The sequence below is a fragment of the Hetaerina americana genome, unplaced genomic scaffold, assembly GCF_022747635.1.
Source record: "Hetaerina americana unplaced genomic scaffold, ioHetAmer1.1.p SCAF_8, whole genome shotgun sequence".
Taxonomy (NCBI): Eukaryota; Metazoa; Arthropoda; class Insecta; order Odonata; family Calopterygidae; genus Hetaerina; species Hetaerina americana.
Window position 1 is genome coordinate 22814921 of NW_027287427.1, and position 22124 is coordinate 22837044.

Sequence of the window (22124 nt, forward strand, 5' to 3'; positions counted from 1 at the left end):
GCAGTCTCCAATCTATGCTAATCTTTATTCCTCAATTATAAAGTCTCAGACCCATATACAATTATGCTTCATGTCTTTGCCCATCTTTCTTTTGTTTTACTTAAGATACCTGTGATTAAGTTTCTCTTAATGAATGCTTACTTATTTAATGCTTCTAACATTTTGTCCAACCCCCTCCCAAGTACTGCTCAAATATGTGAACTGTTTCTTTAATATATGACCTCTCACTTTGCTGTCCAATTTAGAATTACTATTCTCGTGAACCTCATTATTTTCATTTTGTTATGAATTGACATCGTTCCATAAATTTCACAACAAATCTGAAACTTGCTCAGTGACTAATATAAATACTGTATGACTGGGTAACCCATTTGGTCATCTGCAAATCTAGCTTAATCTGCTCTCTGTCAATAGTCAGAGGTCACAGCAAAAAATTCATTGTCCTGAAAAGAAGAGGACAGTTTCGGCAATTGGTGAAATCATACAATAGGAAATAGGTATGGGAAAAAGTTTCACTTTAGCTATCGATTTCAGGCACAAGTTTTTAGCCATTTATTCAAATAATTCCTATTATTAACTCAAAATCTGTCAGCCTCTTTTGAGACAACCAAAGAGGAAAGCAAACAAATAAAGATAAGAAGAAATTAAAGTACCTAAAATAAAAGATAGAGAGGTTGTTACATATTATATATGTATATATTTTTCCTACCTACAGTTTTTCCCATGCCTCTTTAATCATTTCCTCCACATACAAGTTGAACAGCTCTGGTGATAATGGACAACACTGCCTTACACCTCTTCCTAACACTGCCCATCCAGACTCTCCGTCTGCCACTCGCACCCGAGCAGTCTGAGACATGTACATGTTGCAGATTAGCCTCCTGTCCCTCCGCTCTATTCCTATTTTCTGCAATATACCCATTAGTTTTTCCAAATCCACTCTATCAAACACCTTTCAGAAATCTACAAAACAGGTAAACACTTCCTGATTTTATTCTCTATTCCTCTTGTTTAGTGATCTCATTACTGTAGAATATTCTTACCTTCTCGTGAGTCTCTTCCCCGTAGAGGTGAATGAAGTTCATTCATCAATTTCCCTGGGGTAGACTCAATGACCTCAACATGCTATTGGGTTTTCAATGCATCTGTCCACTTAGATTGATAACAGTTTCGCCAGCATTTCAGCAGGCATCTTCAGGTCAAAAGTAAATTGCTGCAATTGTGCAATAAATTGTTGCACCACTTTTATGAAGGATATCCCATCTTGTCCTTGCCCTCGGATTAATTGATTACCAGAAAACTTTATTCCACACATCCATTCATTGTGTATCCATCATATGATATTAGAGAAAATCACTTCTCTTTGCTTCAAAATATTTAAAAGAGTATCACCACTCTTTGAGGCAAAGAGAAGAATCTAAGAGAGACAATCAAAATAGTAAAAACACTAGAAAATTTAACGGAGAAAACTTTCCTCTTTAGCTTTAAATAAATTTCAACAGTGAGGTTGTAGGGAATCTGTAGCTAAAAAATACAGAAATTAGTCTGATATTGTAGTACAATTGTTATTCTGCGTAAAAGTGAAATTTATAGTACATTGAATTTTTTAGACCATTTATGAAACAAAGTCTGTCCAGTGAGAAATTACACGGAAATATAAGTGTTGTGTTCTGTGGCCTCACCTTGAAATTTGCAGAGGGAAGACAATAGCAATATTATTAACAGCTAACAACATTGATAACAGCAAATTAGGATCCAATGAAACATCAAAAACAGATGCTATCAAATTCACCAATCACAAAAAAAATCTGAATCAACCAGATAACATACCCAGACCTTCTAACTCCAGACCACATCAGGTGAAGTTCTAAGAGGTGTTCAACATTGTACTATGGAAAAAAATATTTGTAGGTAAAATGTATTTTTCCTTTATTTATAATATAAGAATGGAATAACAATTTTATACATTGATGGAATAAAGTTATATCTCCATTCGGGAGTATATAAAAGTCAAACATAGATGGCAATATAGCTGCTTTACCACTTGTGTGAACTGCGACATGCGACTCAGCATGAGAGCCAAGAACTTATTTCTTCTTGAGTCTTAACTTAAGTTCCTTGTTCTCCAACTTAAGCTTATCAACTTCAGCATGTAGCTCTCTGATTCGTTTACCTAATTTAAAAGTCAAATCATTTGCTTCTTGCTTCCACCTACAAAACAAGAGAGAAAAATAATTTTTAAAATTATTACAATGACATTAACTACAATCCAGAAGAATATAGCAACATTAAGGGGATATCACAGCTTATACTCTCCTCCCTCCTTTTGTCATCTAAAATAACTATGAAATATTTCCTTTCAGCATTCTCCGAAATTTGTATTTTACATTAGTGTGTGTGTATTTTTCACTCCTCATATGTACCTTATATTTGTTCAAATCAATATCATTGCTTCCTTTTTGGATAAGAATTATACTTTTTCCACTGTGGCATTTTCCATGAAATAAACATGCAGCTCATGCATAATATCAGTAATAAAAGTAGAGCAAACTATTGGTTAATATTAAAATGAACAAAAAATAAGATTAAAAAAATATAAGGCACAACGCTTAAATCTGGACAAGCATGTGTTCCCTCAAATGAGATTTCCTTGCCAGGTTAGCGAAACCTTCCCCATGACTTCTCCAAAGCATTGTACTAAGCCACAGTATTGTAAACAGTTGATCTGGGATACAAGAAGAAAAGAAAAATTTCGAAATATGAAGCCCAGTGCACTTTCGATAATAGCGGCTCTTCGATTGTACTCAGCACTTGTACCTAACATCTCGGCCGTTTTGAGGTTATTGCTGTTTACTGGATGCCTATAGCTTTCAAGAAGGCCAATTGCAATCTCCAGTGAAACTACAATATAGTAAGAAATTCAAATTGAAATTTGTCTGGATCAAAGCGCAGCACCCAGCATCTTCATTACTCTCATATCAAGCTACTTAGTCATATGTATTCCCTAGTGTCAACTTATATGTTTCCACATTTTTCCCCACAAATTACTAATCACCTGGGGTCTCTCTTAAGATATGGCAGTTTTATTGAAATGATATGAATTTTTGTGACTTGAGTTTACACATACCATATGCCTTAGCCTTTGGAGAATCCAAAAAACCAAAACATTACTACTATGCACAGTATTATGTTTTCTGCAAAAGGACCACACATTCCCCTAATGGCAAGGGAATACGTGAATCATTCATTGTCAAACAAATAAGAAGGGTAGGTGTCAACCTTTGGGCAAAAGAAGCAATAGTCCCCTACTTCCCTTTTACATTTTGCCTTCAGGAAAGAGCAATAAGAGACCCAAGGAAAATATTGCTGACAGGGTCCCTGAATGCAATTGGAAGCATTTTGATACATGTATTAAAAGGGCTACAAGAGGAAAGTGGGCACTTGAAATCAAAAACAGTTTTCATTTTTTACTCTGATTTCGTGAGATACCACCACTGTTTCTAAGGTACCAATCCGATGGCTTTACCATCCCTACAAAAGCCAGGCTTTAACAGCAGAATGATTGGTTAAAAATGATTGCCTTTTTAATCAACCTAATCCATCCTAAAGAAATACAAGTGTAGAGAGAGAATATAATGCTTGATTCTGGATGGCAAAATAGATGATCACATAGGGTCTGGCACTGAGGTCTCTTCTCCTCACTTCAAGAAAGGGCAATTGCATGAAGTTGGTCAACTCTATTAGACACCAAAAGCATAAATAAATATTCATAATAGGTCTACTGATTCAAGGTTACAATATTGCATCCACTTGTAATATATCCTATATTCTTTCACATAGTGACACTTAAAATTGGTGACACTAATTGAAATGGATCGAAATGATGAAAGCTTACAGTGCTTCTTCTCAGGAGGCCTTAGAGTTTAAACTGAAGCTTATTGGCTTTCGGGCTTTTTGGAACAGTTATCACTGCTATCATATTTTTATATGTGTAGAAGTTAAGACTTTTTTTGTGTTGTTGGGACTTCAAATGGAAATAATGCTAGATTTCTCAATCATTCACCCCTTCCAGAGTAACACAAAGATTAATGCTAAGAAAGTCCTTGACAGTGGGAGAAAGAATATTCAATATTTACAGGGGTGAATAGACTCAAGGATAAACTCTGACTGTAACAACAGGGCAGAAAGGTTAAATGCCATAACTACGGATGTTTCGGATGATAAGATTGCTTCCATGCATATAATAACACTTAAAACACAAGTTATTTGAAACACAGAAATGGCAGGTTATACACAAGAATATTTCTAGCAAGAGGTAATTACGAGTACTGCCCAGTAAAATATTATGAAGGCTATCAATGAGCAAAATCAAAAATATTTAATTCAGCACACCCCAAACAACCTTTGGTAGAATTCTCTGTGATACATTTGTACGACAAAGTTAATGACATTTGTACGACAATTTCTGAGCAGCTACAGATCTAATATCTAATTGTGTAGTATGTAAAATAACTGCTGAGTCTCAGTGTTGTCAAATCATAGGTATAAGCATACAATTCATGGTTGTTTTAAAATGCTCAAAATTCACATTTGAGTTTATGCTCCTAGTAGTGGCAGATTTAATAAGAAGAGCAATATTTTCCACAGATAACGCTATGGTAGCAAATGTTTGAGACATTTTAAAACTAAAATGTGGCCTATGTTATCCAACTCTATCTGTCACATATGTATTGAAATATTATGGTTTAATGTATCAAAGCTTATTAATTGATGAATTAATAGCATAAATTATAGTTACACTACTAAATGGAAATTTTATCATCTTAAATATGTCTCTTACTTCTGCTTCATTTCCAGCTGAGAACTTATAATTTCATGAAGTTCAGTTGACTTCATCAGGTTGGATGGTAAGTAAACTACCACTGGTTTTTGAACTTGAGCAGGATTTTCTTTGGCACTGTAAATTTGGAAATAAAAAAGATAAAAATAACAAATAGTACTGGAGAGAAAACTCAATTTACAAAACTAAAAATGTTAATAAAATCTATCTACCATAAATATTTGTAGCACTGAATTACTTTCCTTCTTGATACAGAATTAAAGAAAATTATTCATACACATAACACCTGTGAAATCAATCTAATAAGACAACAAACAGATTGTGCACTACCTTACACAAGCAAGATAAAAAAGTTGGATTAGTTTGAAGTCAGGAATAATTCAAGATGAGTTTAAACTCTTACTGAAATGGGTATGTTCAGAGTTTGAAAAGTACCTGGATGAATTTCCTTCCCATAAGCCTGTACCATTTATTTATAGAGATAAATGGAGTTTAAGTATTTATTTTTGCTGAATTCATAGCAAATTATACTGCTTAAAATTAGCATGTAAGATACTGTAAAACACAGTTCACAATATCGGTCAATTTCTGCTGTAGTGAACCAACAGATTTTCCTCTACAAATACAAGAAATATAGACTTCTGACAAGTCAAAATTTTCCCAAAATGAATATTAAAAATTATGTATCAACAAACAAATACATGACCTACTGATCAACTCAGGTTTTAGCTTAATAAAAGAGATTTTCAACTACTAGTTGTCAAATAATGAGAATAGGTTCAAAATGCTACACATTATTTAAACCCATGGATGAAAGAGAACAAAATCAGGGAAGCACTCAATGTCTGCTGGGAGATATTCTCAAGCTGGTTCAGATAGGAAAGTGAAGCTATACCAACATTTTTGCAATCCCAAAACACACTGGTAAGGGAGAAGAAATTTATTTAATTATGTTCCACTTTTTATTTAACATGCTGTACATGTTTTTATATTTATTTTTACAGTCTCTAAGTTATGGAACAACATACTGCCCGATATCTAAAAGTTAATATTGACAACACCAGATGAAAAAACACTTCCTCATGGTTGCTCACAACCTCAAAATATAGTTTTTTTAATCCTAGATAAGCTAGAGTACTGTCCCTTAACTCACAACTTCCAGATATTAAATAAATTAAAGTTTTCCCATAATCTAAGATGCCACTAAAACATTTCTTGAAAGATCATTTCATTCAGTAGGACAATTCCTTGGTTTAGATTAATGCCAACATATTTGAATACATATTCATACTTCATTTGTACTCAAATCCAGCACAATTTATACATTTTATATTTTTAAATTGTATGCATGCCTTGTATTTTTATGCTTGCATATGTATATCATGTTGACTCTCAAAGTGACTCGTCTTATACATAGACCAAAAAATTGTCCTGGGAATTAATAAATGTTATAAATTATATTATACATTAATTATATTATATTAATTATTGTATATCATAAATTGTACAAAAATAAATTGCATGTTTGCATAAGTGTTATTGTTTGCCAATTACTACTATAATAGCTAGAATAATATATTTTTTATGAATGTTGTTTCTGAATTGACGATCCTTTGACATTAACGGAAATGTTGTACTTTTATGCTTTTAATAGAATTACCTGGTGGTTCACCTAGAATTACAGGGAAGAAATTCATGTAGATTTTAGAGGGTAGGAGCCAAATGAAAAATAGTTACTATCTGCATGCAGTCTGTTATTCAGTGGGGTAGCTGCAAATGCATCCAACCCCAGTGAGGCATTTATGTTAACAATGACACCTTAAAGTCATCACAAAACAATGGATAACCACCTCAATTATCAAAACTATGGTTAGTAACATAAGTAATATGAATTTGAGCAACTATGAGTCTCTGCCTGCTGGGTGGGTGCACAGCCAGCAGTGGAAAATGCAAAACTTTCAAGTACAATAGTAAACTCTTGATTATCCAAGTGCAAATTACCAGGGCTTTGGTTTATCTGGGCATTGCCAACTAGTGTTATGCATTGGTGGTGTCGGCATAATGGAAGGCAATTGGATGGGCTGTTTACTCACAGACGAGAAGGACCACATGCTAGGGGATATCAGTCTGAGCAAGAGAAGAGACACAAAGTTGCTGATGTTGTTTTTATGCCCCTTAAGGGAGGTTGCAAAGATTACTTTTCTACAACCTCCATCAGCAATAAGGACCATGAATGGTAGTAGTAGTAGTTTTGAGGGGAGGCGACCGACAGCTAAGGTCATTTGCGCCATAGGGGAAGGACAGGAAAGGATGAAGGGTGGAGAGAAACCCGGCGTCGGCATTAACCATGAATGGTCCTTACCCACACACAATGGATGCTGAAAGTAAGTGCAGTGACTATTAAGAATGGGAAGAACTTCCACTAATCTTTATGATTTACTACTCCTACGGGCTCCGTTCATAATTTTCCCTGTCTGATGGAAATAGATAACTTCATTTACTTACTCATTCAGGCTTCACCATTCGGGTGAGGGATTATCACCCGAATTACAAGAGTAGTTTGCTACATGTTTGTGAAATGCCATGTCAGTGGACTATGGATTAAAAAAATATCTATGGTCTCATTGATAAAACAGAAACTGGACATTATTAGTTATTTCGACAAAGGTGGCAATAAAAATTGGCTGGATGTTTGGGGATCTGGCTACAAACAGTTAATGACATTCGTGTACATAAGATTAAACTTATTAATTTGCTTATTATAGCGAGTTGCACCATTGCAATGAAAAACTTGACCTATGAAAATAAAGACAATGTGAAGCTATGGCGGTTAAACCAAAAGTGAACAGAAGGAATTCATATTTCCAGAGAAAGTAGTAAAAGTAAAGCTTTCAATGATTCTTTAGGGATAAAGGAATAGTTTTGTGCCTTTTTAGATTGGATGTTTAAGTTTATGAGTGCTATGGGGAATGGGGAATAGATCTTTGGTGCAGTTTAATTTCAGAAGTGAATTTCTTTAAATTCATTCTTACCAACCTTTTAAATTTTAATTCACCCTTGATATTTCTCTTTCCCAAACCGATTATTATCATTATAATCTTGTTTGAATCACTCTGCAAGTTTATGAAATATGAAAAATTTCCAATAATAACTGTGCAATGGCATTCATAATTTACATTACCCATACCACTATAGACCAATAGATTTTCCATGGTAAGCACATACAAAAGACAATAACACTGCTAAAAATTTCTGTCTCAATGCAATTTCTGCAATATTTAGTAGGAGGTGATAATGCACTAATTTGTGCACTAAGGTAATTTCATTCTTTTGTCTTATTTCAATAATGGCACTTGTTCAGATTGTAATGAATGTGACTAACCTAATAATAATTCTGCAATATTCCAAACATTTTGGAAATCCTTATGTGAAAACAAATACAAGCAGCTAAAATCTCTAAGATGATGATTTTGAATTGCTAGATTTGTAAACCAATTTAGATTTTTTGTGGCCAAATACAAACAATCACTAATTTACACAAACATTTTTAGATACCTAGTACATTTACTTACACACCTTACAGTTACTTTATCCTTGGCAGAAATGTTCTCCAGTCTTGATATCTGTTCTTTTAGTTCCTGCGCTAGTTGCATTGATACTGAATGTTTCTTCTTGTCCATTTCCCGTTCAGCTCTGACTGGCTCTGTAATGTCCAAGCGACGTTGCTGTCCAGCTATATCACTTAATCTAAAGAACAGAAATATAATAATTAGTGAAAGAAGAGCATAAGAAATGAAATAGTAATCCAATTTTGCTATTAGAGTAATAGTTACAATTGAAGATCATTGCAGATTATAAAAAACGAGGAAAAACTGCTTTGAAGTATATAAGCAGAGATCACTTCAAAAATCAGTTTTATTCTTAGAGGAAACCTAGACAAAATGGCTGAAGAAAGGGTAAATCTGTATACTTTAAGGAAAAAACTAAAATGAATAAGTGTGTATTTTTCCAGCATTTTTCAATTCAAACATTAAAACTTGGATTCTTATCTCGGGGAATGGATGACTTTTCAGATCATTGCAAAGAATAATTTAACTTTTCTTCTGCATTTCATAATGACTAAAACTTTGAACCAATTGGGGACCATGAAGAATGAAGATAATTTTAAAACTTTCTACCATGCTCCAGTATTTACTCCAGTGATCACCATGTTAGCATAAATTGAAGAAAGTAATTCACAAAACTCTATTGGAATCACTGATTATTAAAATACTGGATGCAATTTTCATTGTGAAAATCTGTTCTGGATAACCTTGTGACAATTTGAAGTAAGATATGAACTAACTTTATACTTCCTTCCATTATTATACATTTAATATCTTTTCCTGTTGCTTCAAATTACCATTTTTCTACACCTCCTTCAAGAGTTCCACGTTTAAAAATATCATATTTCCATACTTTTTCCATTCATGCACTGACCTTTTTCTTATTTCCTATTACCTTTCATACAGACACTCTATACATTGAGAAACGTACTCACCTCTATGCAAGAAACATCTACATCTTGAGTAATATTCATATTGATAACTTTAATATGGTTGTACTATTTATTAAAATTAATAAAATATATAATAATAATAATACACGAATTTCATGTTGCATACAAGGTCTGTCCCAAAGGTAGTAGGATTTATTTTTTTGTGGATAGACAAATGGATGGGCGGCACTTACTTTGGCTGGGTTCGAGGAAGGGGAGTCACAGGAAAGGCTGGGGGCCAGTGACAGTTGGCTCCCAGCCTTTGCAGAGTGTGGATCATTCATTTGCAAAACCTCTAAAACTTGACCTCATTATGATCCGTCATGAGCTGGTTATTTTAACAGCAGTATGCGATCAAATTTTGCATGAAATTGGGAAAACTAGGAAAGAGACACATGACATGCTCAAGGCAGCTATTGGTGATAACGTCATGGGTAGATCAGGTGTTTTTGAGTGGCACAAGTTGTTTTGGGACGGTAAAAAGAAGATGTTGAAGATGCCAAACATTCAGGATGCCTTTCGAACTCAAAATGTCATGAAAATATTGCAAGAGTGAAGGTTTTGTTGGCCAGGGATCCCAGATTAAGTGTTGGCATGATTTCTGATGAACCTAACATACCTAAAAGCACCTCGTAAACCTTCCAAAAGGTGGACAAGGCGTGGAAAACCAGCTGGCAGTAGTGTGTGGATGCAGAATAGTGCTACTACGAAGACTTTTGAATGAATGTATCAATTCTGATAATACGTTTTTTTTAATCAACTCAGTCCTAATACTTTGGGAACATACCTTGTATACAATATCAGGCCATATACCTGAAACATAGGGCATCTCACATTGAATTTTTCAATTGAAAGCTGTGAAGGAAATGGCACCCGTTATTGTAAAATTCCTACAGTTAAAATTGATAAACTTTGAAAGCTATGGCATACAAAATTTGACTAACAAAATGACACTTTGATTCAATAAGCAGAGATTGAAAAGTTCTAAAAGAGGAACACAGGACACACAAAATAGTAATTAAAAACAAAAATGAAAGAGAATTATTCTTTTAATATAAAGAAGTATTTTTTATCAAACTTCATTGTAAATTTCTCTCAAGTCGAAACTGTTACAACTTTCATTGATTTCTTAAATTATGAATTTTGGAAAAATGTCATTTTTACAACTGAAACATTCCCTCTGGACTAAAAAAATCCCCTGTTTTCTTGCTTTTGTCCCAATTCATGAACTACATACTGCATAATTTCTACATTTACTAGGATTACAAAAATAAAAACTCTTATTCAAGATCAACACACCTCCTCTCTAGAAGCATCATCTCACTCTCAAGTCTCTTCCTCCCTTCTCTCTCCATCGATAACTCTTGCTGAAGCAACCTTATCTGCTGTTCATAAATTTTCACTTCAGGGCCACTATCACCTAGAGCATTTGATCCCTTGACTCCTTTCTCCGCCAATCTCTCTAAACACTTCTCAAGGCCTTTCCTCTTTCGATTACACTCCTCCCATTCTTGTCTCAGCCTATCGCCCTCCTAAGAGTAATAGTGACATAATTTTAGGAAATCATTCACATATAACGTTTTTAAAACTGTAATGTGTTCTTCCTATGCAGGAATACTGTGAACCAATGCGATATCCTGGTAAACATTACACATAGCAATGACTTTTTTATATTAATGGGAAATAAACAGTTGACATTTTCTGGATCTTTTTATTACCATCAGGGCTTGTGGCATTACCTACAAATGGAGATGGAATGGATGAATGAAGAATCATTTTTATCAATAAATATTGACAAACTAAATATCATTGGGTGGATGGATGGGAGAAGGTACCAGTCACCTTTTTTTGACCCCATATATTATGAGAAAACATTCAGGATTGTTCTGTCAGTTTCTCCTGGTAAACACACCTCAAACCAAGAAAATGACAGAGCTAGTGCTCGGCTATGGATGTTCACCAGCCACATCTAGATTAGATACCATCACCTTCCACTTCAAAGTCAAGCATTGCAAGGGATTGAGATGGGAGTTCAGGAAGAATCTAATGTAATATCTATCTTGGAATTATTTCAGCCATTTATGGTGAAAAAATCATTTTAATTATCCTTGGTCACCAAAGAAGACAGTGGAAATACTCTCGAATGAAACTCTCACTCGAGGATTATTTTAGCATTGGCCTTTCCAGTAAAAAAGTTTCAAAATGTTTGTTTCATTTTCCTGTAACACCTTCTAATGATATTAAAATAAAAATGGCTGTCTATCAAGAAATCTACTTTTTTCTGTGAGCACCAGGTTTTTGGGTACCAGATCTTCCTGGGAAAGTTTAACATTTTTTAAATTTTTCATGGCCAAAAATATATTAGCTACATATTAAAGGCACGAAATGCTGTTGTTTCAGCTTTACTATTTCAGCACTGCATCCTCTAACATCATCTGAGTCACCTAAATTCAAATAATCAATTCAACTTGAGCCTTGCAAAAGTTGAATCGATTAAGAGTAATTGAAAAAATAAAAAAAGAAAAAGTCTGATTATATTAAACAGCTGTTGTAGCAATAGCAGATGAATAAAGAATTGTCATAATACATTATAAATAGCAAAAATAAAATAAAAAGTTGATGTACTGATGTAATGAAGGGAGGCATTTAGAAAGACATCACAGATGAAGATTTAAAGAAGGTACCAAGATTGCGGAGGAACTGAGACTGGATCTGAATATACCATTGATTGTTGCAAAGCAGCAACCATCCAGCAACAAATCCAGAGTTATACAGAAGATCCTTAAGAATTTTGTATCTGGAATCAATAACTCTTCTTTATAATGTTGATTTTCTATTGACAATTCACCTTTGTGTTCACCTATCTACATCCTTTGAACATATTTCTCATGACAGTCAATGAATTAAACGAAAAGGCAGCTTCATTGTAGGGCAATTACCATATTGAGGGTCCAGAAGTAGAATTGGACACTTGGTACAAAATATGGAAGAGGGAGAAATTGAGGAGCGAAGAACTAAAAGACCTTGCCATGTCCCAAGTCTTAAGGGAGACTGAAGCTTTCTTTCCGGGGATGAAATAGGCTTTACTGATATTGCCCACTAAGCCATGCACCACCAATACAGTAGAGCACTCTTTCACCACCAAGGGTCCAGGCACCAAAGTCTCTAGGGACTTGACTATGAAGCACCCAAGGAGAGGATCAATCAAACGGATTGACTATGAGTGTACATAGAAAATTTGGGTATGACAATTATGATTCCTTTATCCAAACAGTAGTTGAAAATTTCACAATGAACCCAAAAATATTATTTTTGAACATTAATCAATTATTTTTAACTGTTCCATGTTGTAAATATTTCATCTTTTCATAGTGTGCTGCTTACTCTATTCTACTCATGAAATAAAAATTAAAAGAATATTAATTATATCCTAATTGATACAATTGTTTCTAATTATTATCCTGTAAACTCGATGAAAAAATTTAGCTACCTCTCCAAAGCTTGGAAGCTGGTTATACACCACCAGCACATACTCATTGTGAACATATGCATACCATACATGTGATGTTGGACTGCATGATTTTGGATTGGGCGTGATGTTAGACAGTGAGTGATTTTGTATGGGATGTGATGCTGGGCAAAGTGTGTAATGGTACTTACTTTGTATTTCCTATGCTTAACCTTGTATGCAGCAACTTAGTTTTGATTTATTACTCATGAAGAGCTGCTGATGAAGAGATGGGGAATTTTTTGGTGCTGGGGAAATATTAGATGTTTTTTTAATTTTATAATATACGTTTATCTTTATTTGACTATCTTTGGTGACAGAGGTTGTATTTGAGATGTTCATTTTACTGTTCTGAGGCTAAATCAATTGTGATTCCATGGACTTGTGTGGCACCTGACAATGTGTACATGCATGTGTATTTAATAATAATTATATATAACTAGAGCAATGGTCATAACATTAGAAATGGGTTCAAACATTTATTTAGTGATACTAATACGCGAGTATATTAATGGCACAGTAGATAAAAATGAATCCCCATTAAATGTAAAGCATTACATTGTTTGAACCAAAACTATCCATTTTGAGATATAATGGAGTAGATAACCAGCATTTGTAGGCCCCTAATACCAACATATGAAAGCCATAAATAGAGATGTTTCAGGCGTGATATGGTGGAATATCATACTTAATTAAAAATTGCCAATTTTTAATTAAATATGAAACCCAGCAATTACTGGGAATTGGTCACAGATTCTAAGAGTGGAAAAACAGTACCCTACATAAAAGTCCAATATGGTGACACATGGTTCATCAATTTAGCTGATTTCTCAGAAGAGGATAAGAAGAAATAAGGAACCAGTAAAATTATTTAAATATAAATATTCATCATCATGCACTCACACAAAGGAATTTGTAGAGAAAAAAGAGGGATAAAAAGATAAAACCTTTTCTTTGAGTGCCATTTCTCCAATCATTTCTTGAATCCTCAGGTTGAACTGCTTTCTCACAGCATCTACTTCCTCTTTCACCCGAACTCCAGCATCTTCAACCAACTCTGCCATCGTCTTTCTCATCTGGTTCAGTTCCTCTTGAAAAAAAAATGCATTCAATATTTCATGACACATTATTTATTGAACAAGTTTTCATAATAATTTTTAACTTATGGTCATCATTCCAAACTAAGGAATGAAGACTATTTACATGTATTCAGTAGTATGAAAGTTGAATAGGATTTTATAATTATTATTAAGTAATCTACCGGTTAAGGTAGGTTATGGATGGGGACAACTACCAAATAAATATCACCTAATAAAATACAACATAGCATCCTACTCTACAACAAGTCCCTCTTCATCTCTGTATACTTCCTCCCTTCATCCCATCCAACATCCCTTTTCTATTCCTGCCTTTTCCTTTTTGCCTAACATTCTCCCCTCTACCAGAATCTCCAACACCCCATTGCCGATCAATATCATCTTCATCCATTTTCCTAGTCTCCTAATGATTTCTCCCAATAATCCCCTCTCTTGGACCTTTCCTATTTCCTAGTTCTGTACTGTACTGTTCTCTTTGAGACTTACAACTCAAAGTTGCAACTTGGTTAAAATTTAGGATACAGAAAGGTTCACTGAACCCTTACAGCAAGTTAAGGAGTATCTCTACACATTATAAATAATCTAGACTATTCTTGACACTCATCTTTTATGAATCAAATGTGATTGAAAAAACCAAAAAAAAATTTGATTAGAATTTTAAAAATGGATTAACTCTTACTAGCAGAAAGAAACCAAAATGAAGAACAATTCTTTCTTACCATGTGCGATTTCCTGCTGCATGATTGCTACATCTTTTTCCCTCAGAGCAGTGTCCGCAACACTGAGAGCCTCTTCAATCTGAGAAACTGCAATTTCCTCTTTCTTCAGCGCTTCCTGTAACAGTTCACCTGCCCTCTCTTTATAATTCTTGAGCTCAGCAATATCCCTAAGATATGCCACCTCATTCTTCTCGGCTCTCTCTTCTCTAGTTTTGGCCTCACTGATTTCCTCACACAGCTTTTGATATTCCTTTTCTGCCTTCTCTGCATGCAAGGTCATCAACATTTCATGCTTCTCTCGCTCCTTTGCAATCAAGGCTCGTAAAGAATTCAACTGAGCCTCCAGAATGCGAATCACATTGGAATATTCCACTTGCAGCTAATTTAAATGAAAACATCAAAAGCACTTTTATTGTAAACATGAATTTGTTGAGTACCATTTGAAAGTAGGCTAAATCCTAACGGCTTTTCACAACTGAATTGTAGTCACTGAACTTTTTAAATCTGAGATTTTAGCATTACCAGAATTTTTACCTTAACTAGATACAATTTTATGCTCTTAAATTAATAATTAAATAATTTTCAATTATGTTTAATAGCAAGAATCCAGTCAGCTACAAAACCTTTAATGAAATTGGCACTTTTTTGCCACAATGTCAATTTAACTTTAAAAAAATTCTATTGGCCATTTTACAACTCTTCTACATGACATTTAAATGTTATTGAACTTGAACACTTCAACTTTTCTTTCCATAGGGACTAAAAGAAGCGGTCATATGTCTTGTATGAATTGCATAAAACAGCCATCCCAATCATGTAATGTGATGCTCTGAGCACATGCCTGATTAAGATGGCAGTAGCCAGGCATTTAGCAGGCAGTGAATGAGTGTCAGTCAATGGCATTCAATCTCCCTTAATCATGTGTATTATGGATCCCTACTTTTGTCTGAGGTCAGGATGGTGTGAAGAGTGCAACAGTTCAATGCAACAATTTCAGAGTTCCTGTTTAAAAGCTACTGTTGCGGCATCTCCCGCAGTTTCTTTGGAATTTGTCAAGGTATAAACAGCATAAGTGTTTAAAAGTTGGCTTTAACCTTGTGGACTGTGATGCGTCCCGCACGACTACGAATGCCTGTCACATTGTACGTACGGTGATTCGTCACAACATCTTGTTCCTTAAAAAAAGCCCCAAAATTTCAGAGTTTAAGAGGATGCCTCGATAGCTTAAGTGGCTAAAGCACTCGACCGGATATTGAGGGATCTGGGTTCGAGTCCCAGTCAAGGCGAATGATTTTTACACTCTGAAATTGTTGCATTGAAATGCACATCAGCGAATGACTCCGTTAAAAGTTACTATTGCGGCATCTCCCGCAGTTTCTTTGGAATTGGGGCAACAGTTATTTTGTCATCTCTACACCTACTAAGTTCTATTAAATATTTTAAATGAATCTAAGTCTCTCGATTGGCTGCCCGATAACCAAAGACACATCATAACAGTAAGAAATAACTTGAAACTTTAAATCTGTGACTAAAATAATGACCATACTCCATCCATCACAGCCTTTGACTGTTCCACATGCTTATCCACTTCAGGACCTGCAACTAATTTCTCTTCCAAGAAGCACATCTTCTTAAAGACAACTTCACAAAATTCAACAAAGAGAGTTTTCTCCTGGAAAATAGAAAGATAATTATTAATATTTTTGAGGAATTGGAGACTTTTGGAATTTGTAATTGGAATATTTTTTAAAATCAAGAATTATTATCAAATTACTTGAGAAGCCAGGTCCAACTGCTGCATTAAATTGTTGGCAAGTACTGTCAGGGGGTCTGGATCTCCATCTTTTGTTTTTCTATTGTTGACTTTACATTGTAAAATTTCTTTCAAATTATTTGAGAGCTCATTATTATCTTTAATGACTTCTACATATTTATCTTTTAATTTGACTACATTATCCTAAAATATAAACAAGTTTTAATGACAGATGAGGCAAATACCACAACTCTTTCCTTGAACAATGTTATGTTATTGGTATTCATTCCAACCTGGAAAACATCAATCTGCTCAATCATGCAATCCAGGATTTCATCATACTCATTGGACAGGAGCTCTCTGAAATTAAAAAAATGAAATCACAAAACAAACAAAAATGTGGTGCATTACAACCAGATGCATTTAAATGAGAAGTCAAGTACTAGTTTTAATGCCAATTAATCCTTAACATATTGAAAAAGGTTTGGAGAGATTAAACAAGTCTATTTTCATAGCTTATGCATTAAATTGCCTAAATATCCACCTAAGGGTGGACTTTTAGGCAATTTTATAGACATAAGTAATAATTCACCATTCAGTTAGTCAAAATACATGACAAGGAACTCATCAATTAGAATACACATTTACACACGAAAAATAAATATTAGATATCAAAATAATACATAGCACATATTGAACATATAATTGGTTGGAAAAAAATTCATTTAGGTTGTAGTATACTTTTTTCATCAGTAGCTCTTTTAATTTATACTGAAAAGTGACAGGAGATTTAATTAATTCAATTTCAAGGGATAATTTATGTAGATGTCGGAGGCAAAAGTATGTGGCCCATGCTTGGCAGTAGTCAAACCATAGTGGTTCAGATGAATATTGTCCTTGTAACTAGTTGAGTGATGATGTGTAGTTCAGTCGCTGGGAAACAATGAAGTATTTTTTTATTAGGTAATCTTAAATTAAGGTAGGTTTTGGATGGACACAATAACCGAATAAATATTTTGTTACTCCTAACAAAACACAACCCAACATTCTACTCTACAACAAGTCCCTCTTCATCTCTGCGTACTTCTCTCCTCCCTTCATCCCATCCAACATTCCTAATCTATCACTGCCCTTTTTTTGTTAGCCTAACATTCTCCCCTCCATCCCAGTCTTCAACATCACACTGCCAATCAATATGCCCTTCATCCATTTTTCCTGCCTCCATAGGATTTCTTCCGACAAACCCCTCTCCTTGCCCACCATACCTAGCACTTCCTCATTTGTTTCCCTTTTGGTCCATTTCACCTTCTCCATCCTTCTACACACCCACATTTCAAAAGCCTCAAATCTACTTCTACCATCCTGCTTCAGTCACCTTGTTTCTGCACTATGCTCCGTTTCAATGCTTTGAAGAGTCTTTTCTGAATATCCTTACTCAATGTCCCTGTCATCAACTCCCTCCTCCTTGTGAAAGCCTCTTTGCCTAGTGCAATTCTTCTTTTTACGTCCCAACTACTTTGACCATTTTGGTCCAAAACACTTCCGAGATACGTAAACTGTTCTACCTAGTTTTTGCCCTCCTATTTTAATGTTTAGCTCAGCCTTTTTCTTTCTGGAAAATTGCATAACATTTGTTTTATTTATATTGATTCTCATCCCACATCTATTGCACTGAATTACCAATCACTCAGCAATGCCTGCAACCTCTTGGCTGACCGACAAACTAGAGCTTGGTCATGAGCAAAGCTAACTGATTTTACAAATTCTGCAGACTTTAATTTCACCTCCTGTTCTTCCCATTTAATCATTTCTGCCATATATACATACCCGTACATTGAACAGCACCAGTGATAATGGACAACCCTGCCTTACTGTTAACCCAGATCTCCCCTTTCTATTTCCCGTTGGTGTTTTAACCTTCTTGTATGGTGCACCAATTTCACCCTTCCTCTGCAAACTTTCCATATCTTAGCAATGCGTCTTCCGCCATTCTACTCTTGCTATCTCATCCGTGATCCATGGTTCCCTTGCCCTTTTCCCATTTACGGTTCCTATAGTGTCTTTTGTGGCATTCCACATCCCTTTTTGGATATATTTCCATTTTTCCTCTTTAGCACTCAGCTCTTTTCCCTCATTCATGATTTTCTCTACAGCCTGCTGATACTCCTCCCTTGTCAATCTAGTTAATGCTTCTACAATCCATTTACTTAAACAAAATTCAACACTGTAAAATATACACACAAGGAAGAGAGAGTATGCTTAATGATAAAAATATTGGTTTACCAGGTGTGTTAAAGATATTTTCACTATGGTCTTTACTGATTTTTTTGGGAAGAGAAGGCATTATTGGCACACTTTAGTTTTCCAGAAAATCATCCCGCAAGATAGGTGGAGAGAAGTAATGCTTATTATACAATTTTCAGTATTTCAGTTAGATTGTTTGGGGTAAACTTCCTTATCATATAACTGAGAATTGACATTTTACCAACAATTTTACTTGCATGAAGATATCAGTCTGGATCTGCACTAAGGTGTAGGCCCAAGAATTAGTTGAAGGAGAGTATTGGATACTTTTGTTGCTGATTTTTAACAACAATATAGATGGAATGAGAGATGATTTACTGTGTTACTGCATAAAACAAGTTTTCTTGTTATTCAAAACCTGATTGTTTTTTAGACACGATGGAAAGCTCATCTCAAGTCCTCAAATTGCTCAAGCCAAGTTAAAATAGGGTTGCACATGTTTTTCAAAAAAAATTGAGAAAACTGGCAAGATAGAGATTGGTTAAATATTTTGAAAATCATTTACAGTCCTTTTAATGAATAGCTCTGCACTGAAGCTATTTTTAAACTTGCCAGAAAGTGACCCTCACAAATTGATGAGTTGGAAATATTGGAAAGAGGTTTTACCCTCCACCAAATATCACATTTGACTCGAGGCACTGGAACTTCATCAGATCCCTAAGACAAATAAGTTGCAGGGGAATTAATTGGCTCACAGAATTTTTTCAGGATCTGAAGGGAAAGAGAAATGGAGTGTAGGGTTTGTTTTAATTTTAGGTCTAGAAGACTATTACTTGAATTAACTGACAGAATATTTTATTGAAACAATTAGCAATAGCAACTGGGTCAGTCAATAAAGTTTTGCCAAAATTCATGCCTTATGCGTTAGATGGCTCAGAATTGGTGCTGGCATGCTCCTTAATGACATTCTCAGCCAATTTAACTCAATCACCAGAATTTGCAACATCAATATCACTATAATTTTTTAAATCCTGAATACTTAGGTCATAAATCTTCTATTTTCAATTTGAGTATCATGGAGAGAATGATCTGTGAGTATATATGATTGATGTAAATAACATACAAAACTGCCCATATCAATCAGATATTCTGGAAATCCCTCCTATGGACTACAACCTTGAGATGGTGGAAGGGCTTGTGCATTCTAATGACCCCTAGAGGTGTTCAGCTATGACCAATGTTAATTGCTCCTGGTATGCCAGACATGTTGAAGGTTAGGAGCCAAACGAAAGGTAGTCCACGTAGTGTCTGTTCCTCAATGAAGCAGCCTAACTATCTCTTAAATCAAATTTTGTGTTTTAATTATTTAGACGTGGTAGCTTAAACTAATTTTATCAAAAATAACATTTGTAGACTCCTGTGAATGCAGAAAATGGCTTTTTGAGCCATATCATTATATGAAGGTTATGTAAAAACCATAAATGCAATTATCAACTTGAAGGTCGGCTTGATAGGCTCTACCCCTGGACAACTACATCCTCTTGTCAGGTTACGTGTACATCAATAAACTTTGACTTAAACTTTTGGAAGCACGTTTCGTATATTTGTAAACGAAATGACTGGCTATTGCCACTGCACTCACATTTTTTGTAATAAAATTTCAATATTTCGTCTTCTAATACCAACAATGCACAATAATGAGATTGGAATCGTATACTGCAGGGAAGTAAGTACAGGGGAGCACAAACTCAGAAATAGCTGAATCCCCAGAAATACTTAGGAATTAAAATTGTAAAACAAAATCATTTCCAAAGTAAAGCTTGTTAAAAATGTCTTTGTGCTTTCAGAAGAGCTAAGTCTACACGAAAAAGTGACTAAGAAACATGAAATTTTTGAACAATCCATTTCAAGGCAAAATGGATATGAAATTTCAACAAAAATATTTAAGAGAATGGGGAAAAGAACTCAAAATAAAAGAGGCTATTGCAAAAGAGGGTTTAATTAACAGACAGAAATGATTAAATTCTGACCCATTATTTAGAAGTTCTGACACAGATGAGATTGATAGATTCTAGCAAGGAAAAGGCATTCAGTTAACTGTCAGAAGCCAAACATCAAATTACAAGCAAGATCTGGAATAATTTAGCAGGACTCGTAGGTAACTGATGGTAATGTGGAATTTATACCCGAATCCCTTTCTCACGTATAGTGACCAGAATGAAATAATTCTCAATTTAATTCATACTCGACCTTTCACTGATGTAACAACGGAAATAGGGGATAAAAAAATAAATATGCCAACGCTGTGACGTTCTTAATGAATGCCAATCACAAGGTCAAATAAAATATAATGTAGGCATTAAATCGCAAGAAGGAGATATGTAACGGAAGGCAAGGTAGAACATCATACTTGATATGCTCACCAAGCGACAAAAAAGGCCTTCATACAGAAAACAAAAAAATACACGGCGTTATTTCATTATATTCGCATCCGAGTCTCCATCGGCATTGCTGAAGCTCTATAGTAATGATACGGGAATGGCTTAAAAATACGCATGATTGAACGGTATATGAAGGGGCAGTGAAAATCGGTTGGTTGTTAAAGTGTCTCAACATGGAAATAATATCATCAAATAAATGACTAAGTTCAAAATCTTGGCGGGGTGAAAATGTCCATTGGTACATTGCTCTAAATCCAAGACATTTCGGGGTTGAGTATGTCTTTACCATGCTACTTTATCCAGTTGAATTCGGTTTAATAAGTAATGGCTGAATTAAAAGATCATCGATCCGAGGCTACTGGTTCACAAAATAATTGAAAAGTATTATTGTATTTATTCCTAAAGCCACAAAATTAATGAGACCTCGGCATATAAATGATAAATTATACAGAATATTATCAGAATAACTAAATGAGATACTCACTCTTTACTTGCAATGGATCCGTGCTCCCTGTTTATACCCTTTTCCATTCCTTGCGTATTTTCCCCAAACAACTCTGATGATTTGTTTATATTAGAATAATAACGTTAGTACCCATATTTTTGGTGACGAGAAACCATGTGAGCGAGGTGTTCATCAGGAATCAATCTTGATTTACTTTCTTTATTCGGATTTTAGCGGGAAACATTGCAAGACACCCATTGCGTCGAGTGGCTAGTGTTTACAAACATTACCAACAAAACAATTTTTGACATCCATTTGAAATCCGTCATTTGATTTGGAAACCCTCTCCTCGGAAATGCAGTCTCATTTTTAAGTTTTATGCGCAATATTACTTCGTAGTCTAGAAACTACGGTGTAATATTGTTAGTCTAACTACTCCGCACACTTGTTAGTTAAAATGTAACAGAATAGTTAAAAGTTACTGTAGCCAAACTCGGATTTGTCTACCGCACTGTATTTATACATATAGTATTATATATT

The 22124-nt window shown here is 34.7% G+C and overlaps 1 protein-coding gene across 1 annotated transcript; it reads right to left on the reverse strand.

The window, feature by feature from the left end:
• Positions 1-1829: 1829 nt before the first annotated feature.
• LOC139697838 (sodium channel and clathrin linker 1-like) lies at positions 1830-21828 on the reverse strand. The gene is made up of 11 exons (XM_071596697.1): positions 21624-21828; positions 16748-16814; positions 16476-16658; positions 16248-16373; positions 14702-15080; positions 13833-13975; positions 10677-10909; positions 8417-8587; positions 4841-4957; positions 2042-2211; positions 1830-1889 (listed from the first exon to the last, which is right to left on the reverse strand). The coding sequence occupies exons 1-10, from the start codon at positions 21668-21670 to the stop codon at positions 2088-2090; spliced, it is 1590 nt and encodes a 529-aa protein (XP_071452798.1). The 5' UTR covers positions 21671-21828; the 3' UTR covers positions 1830-1889; positions 2042-2087.
• Between the last annotated feature and the right edge of the window lie 296 nt (positions 21829-22124).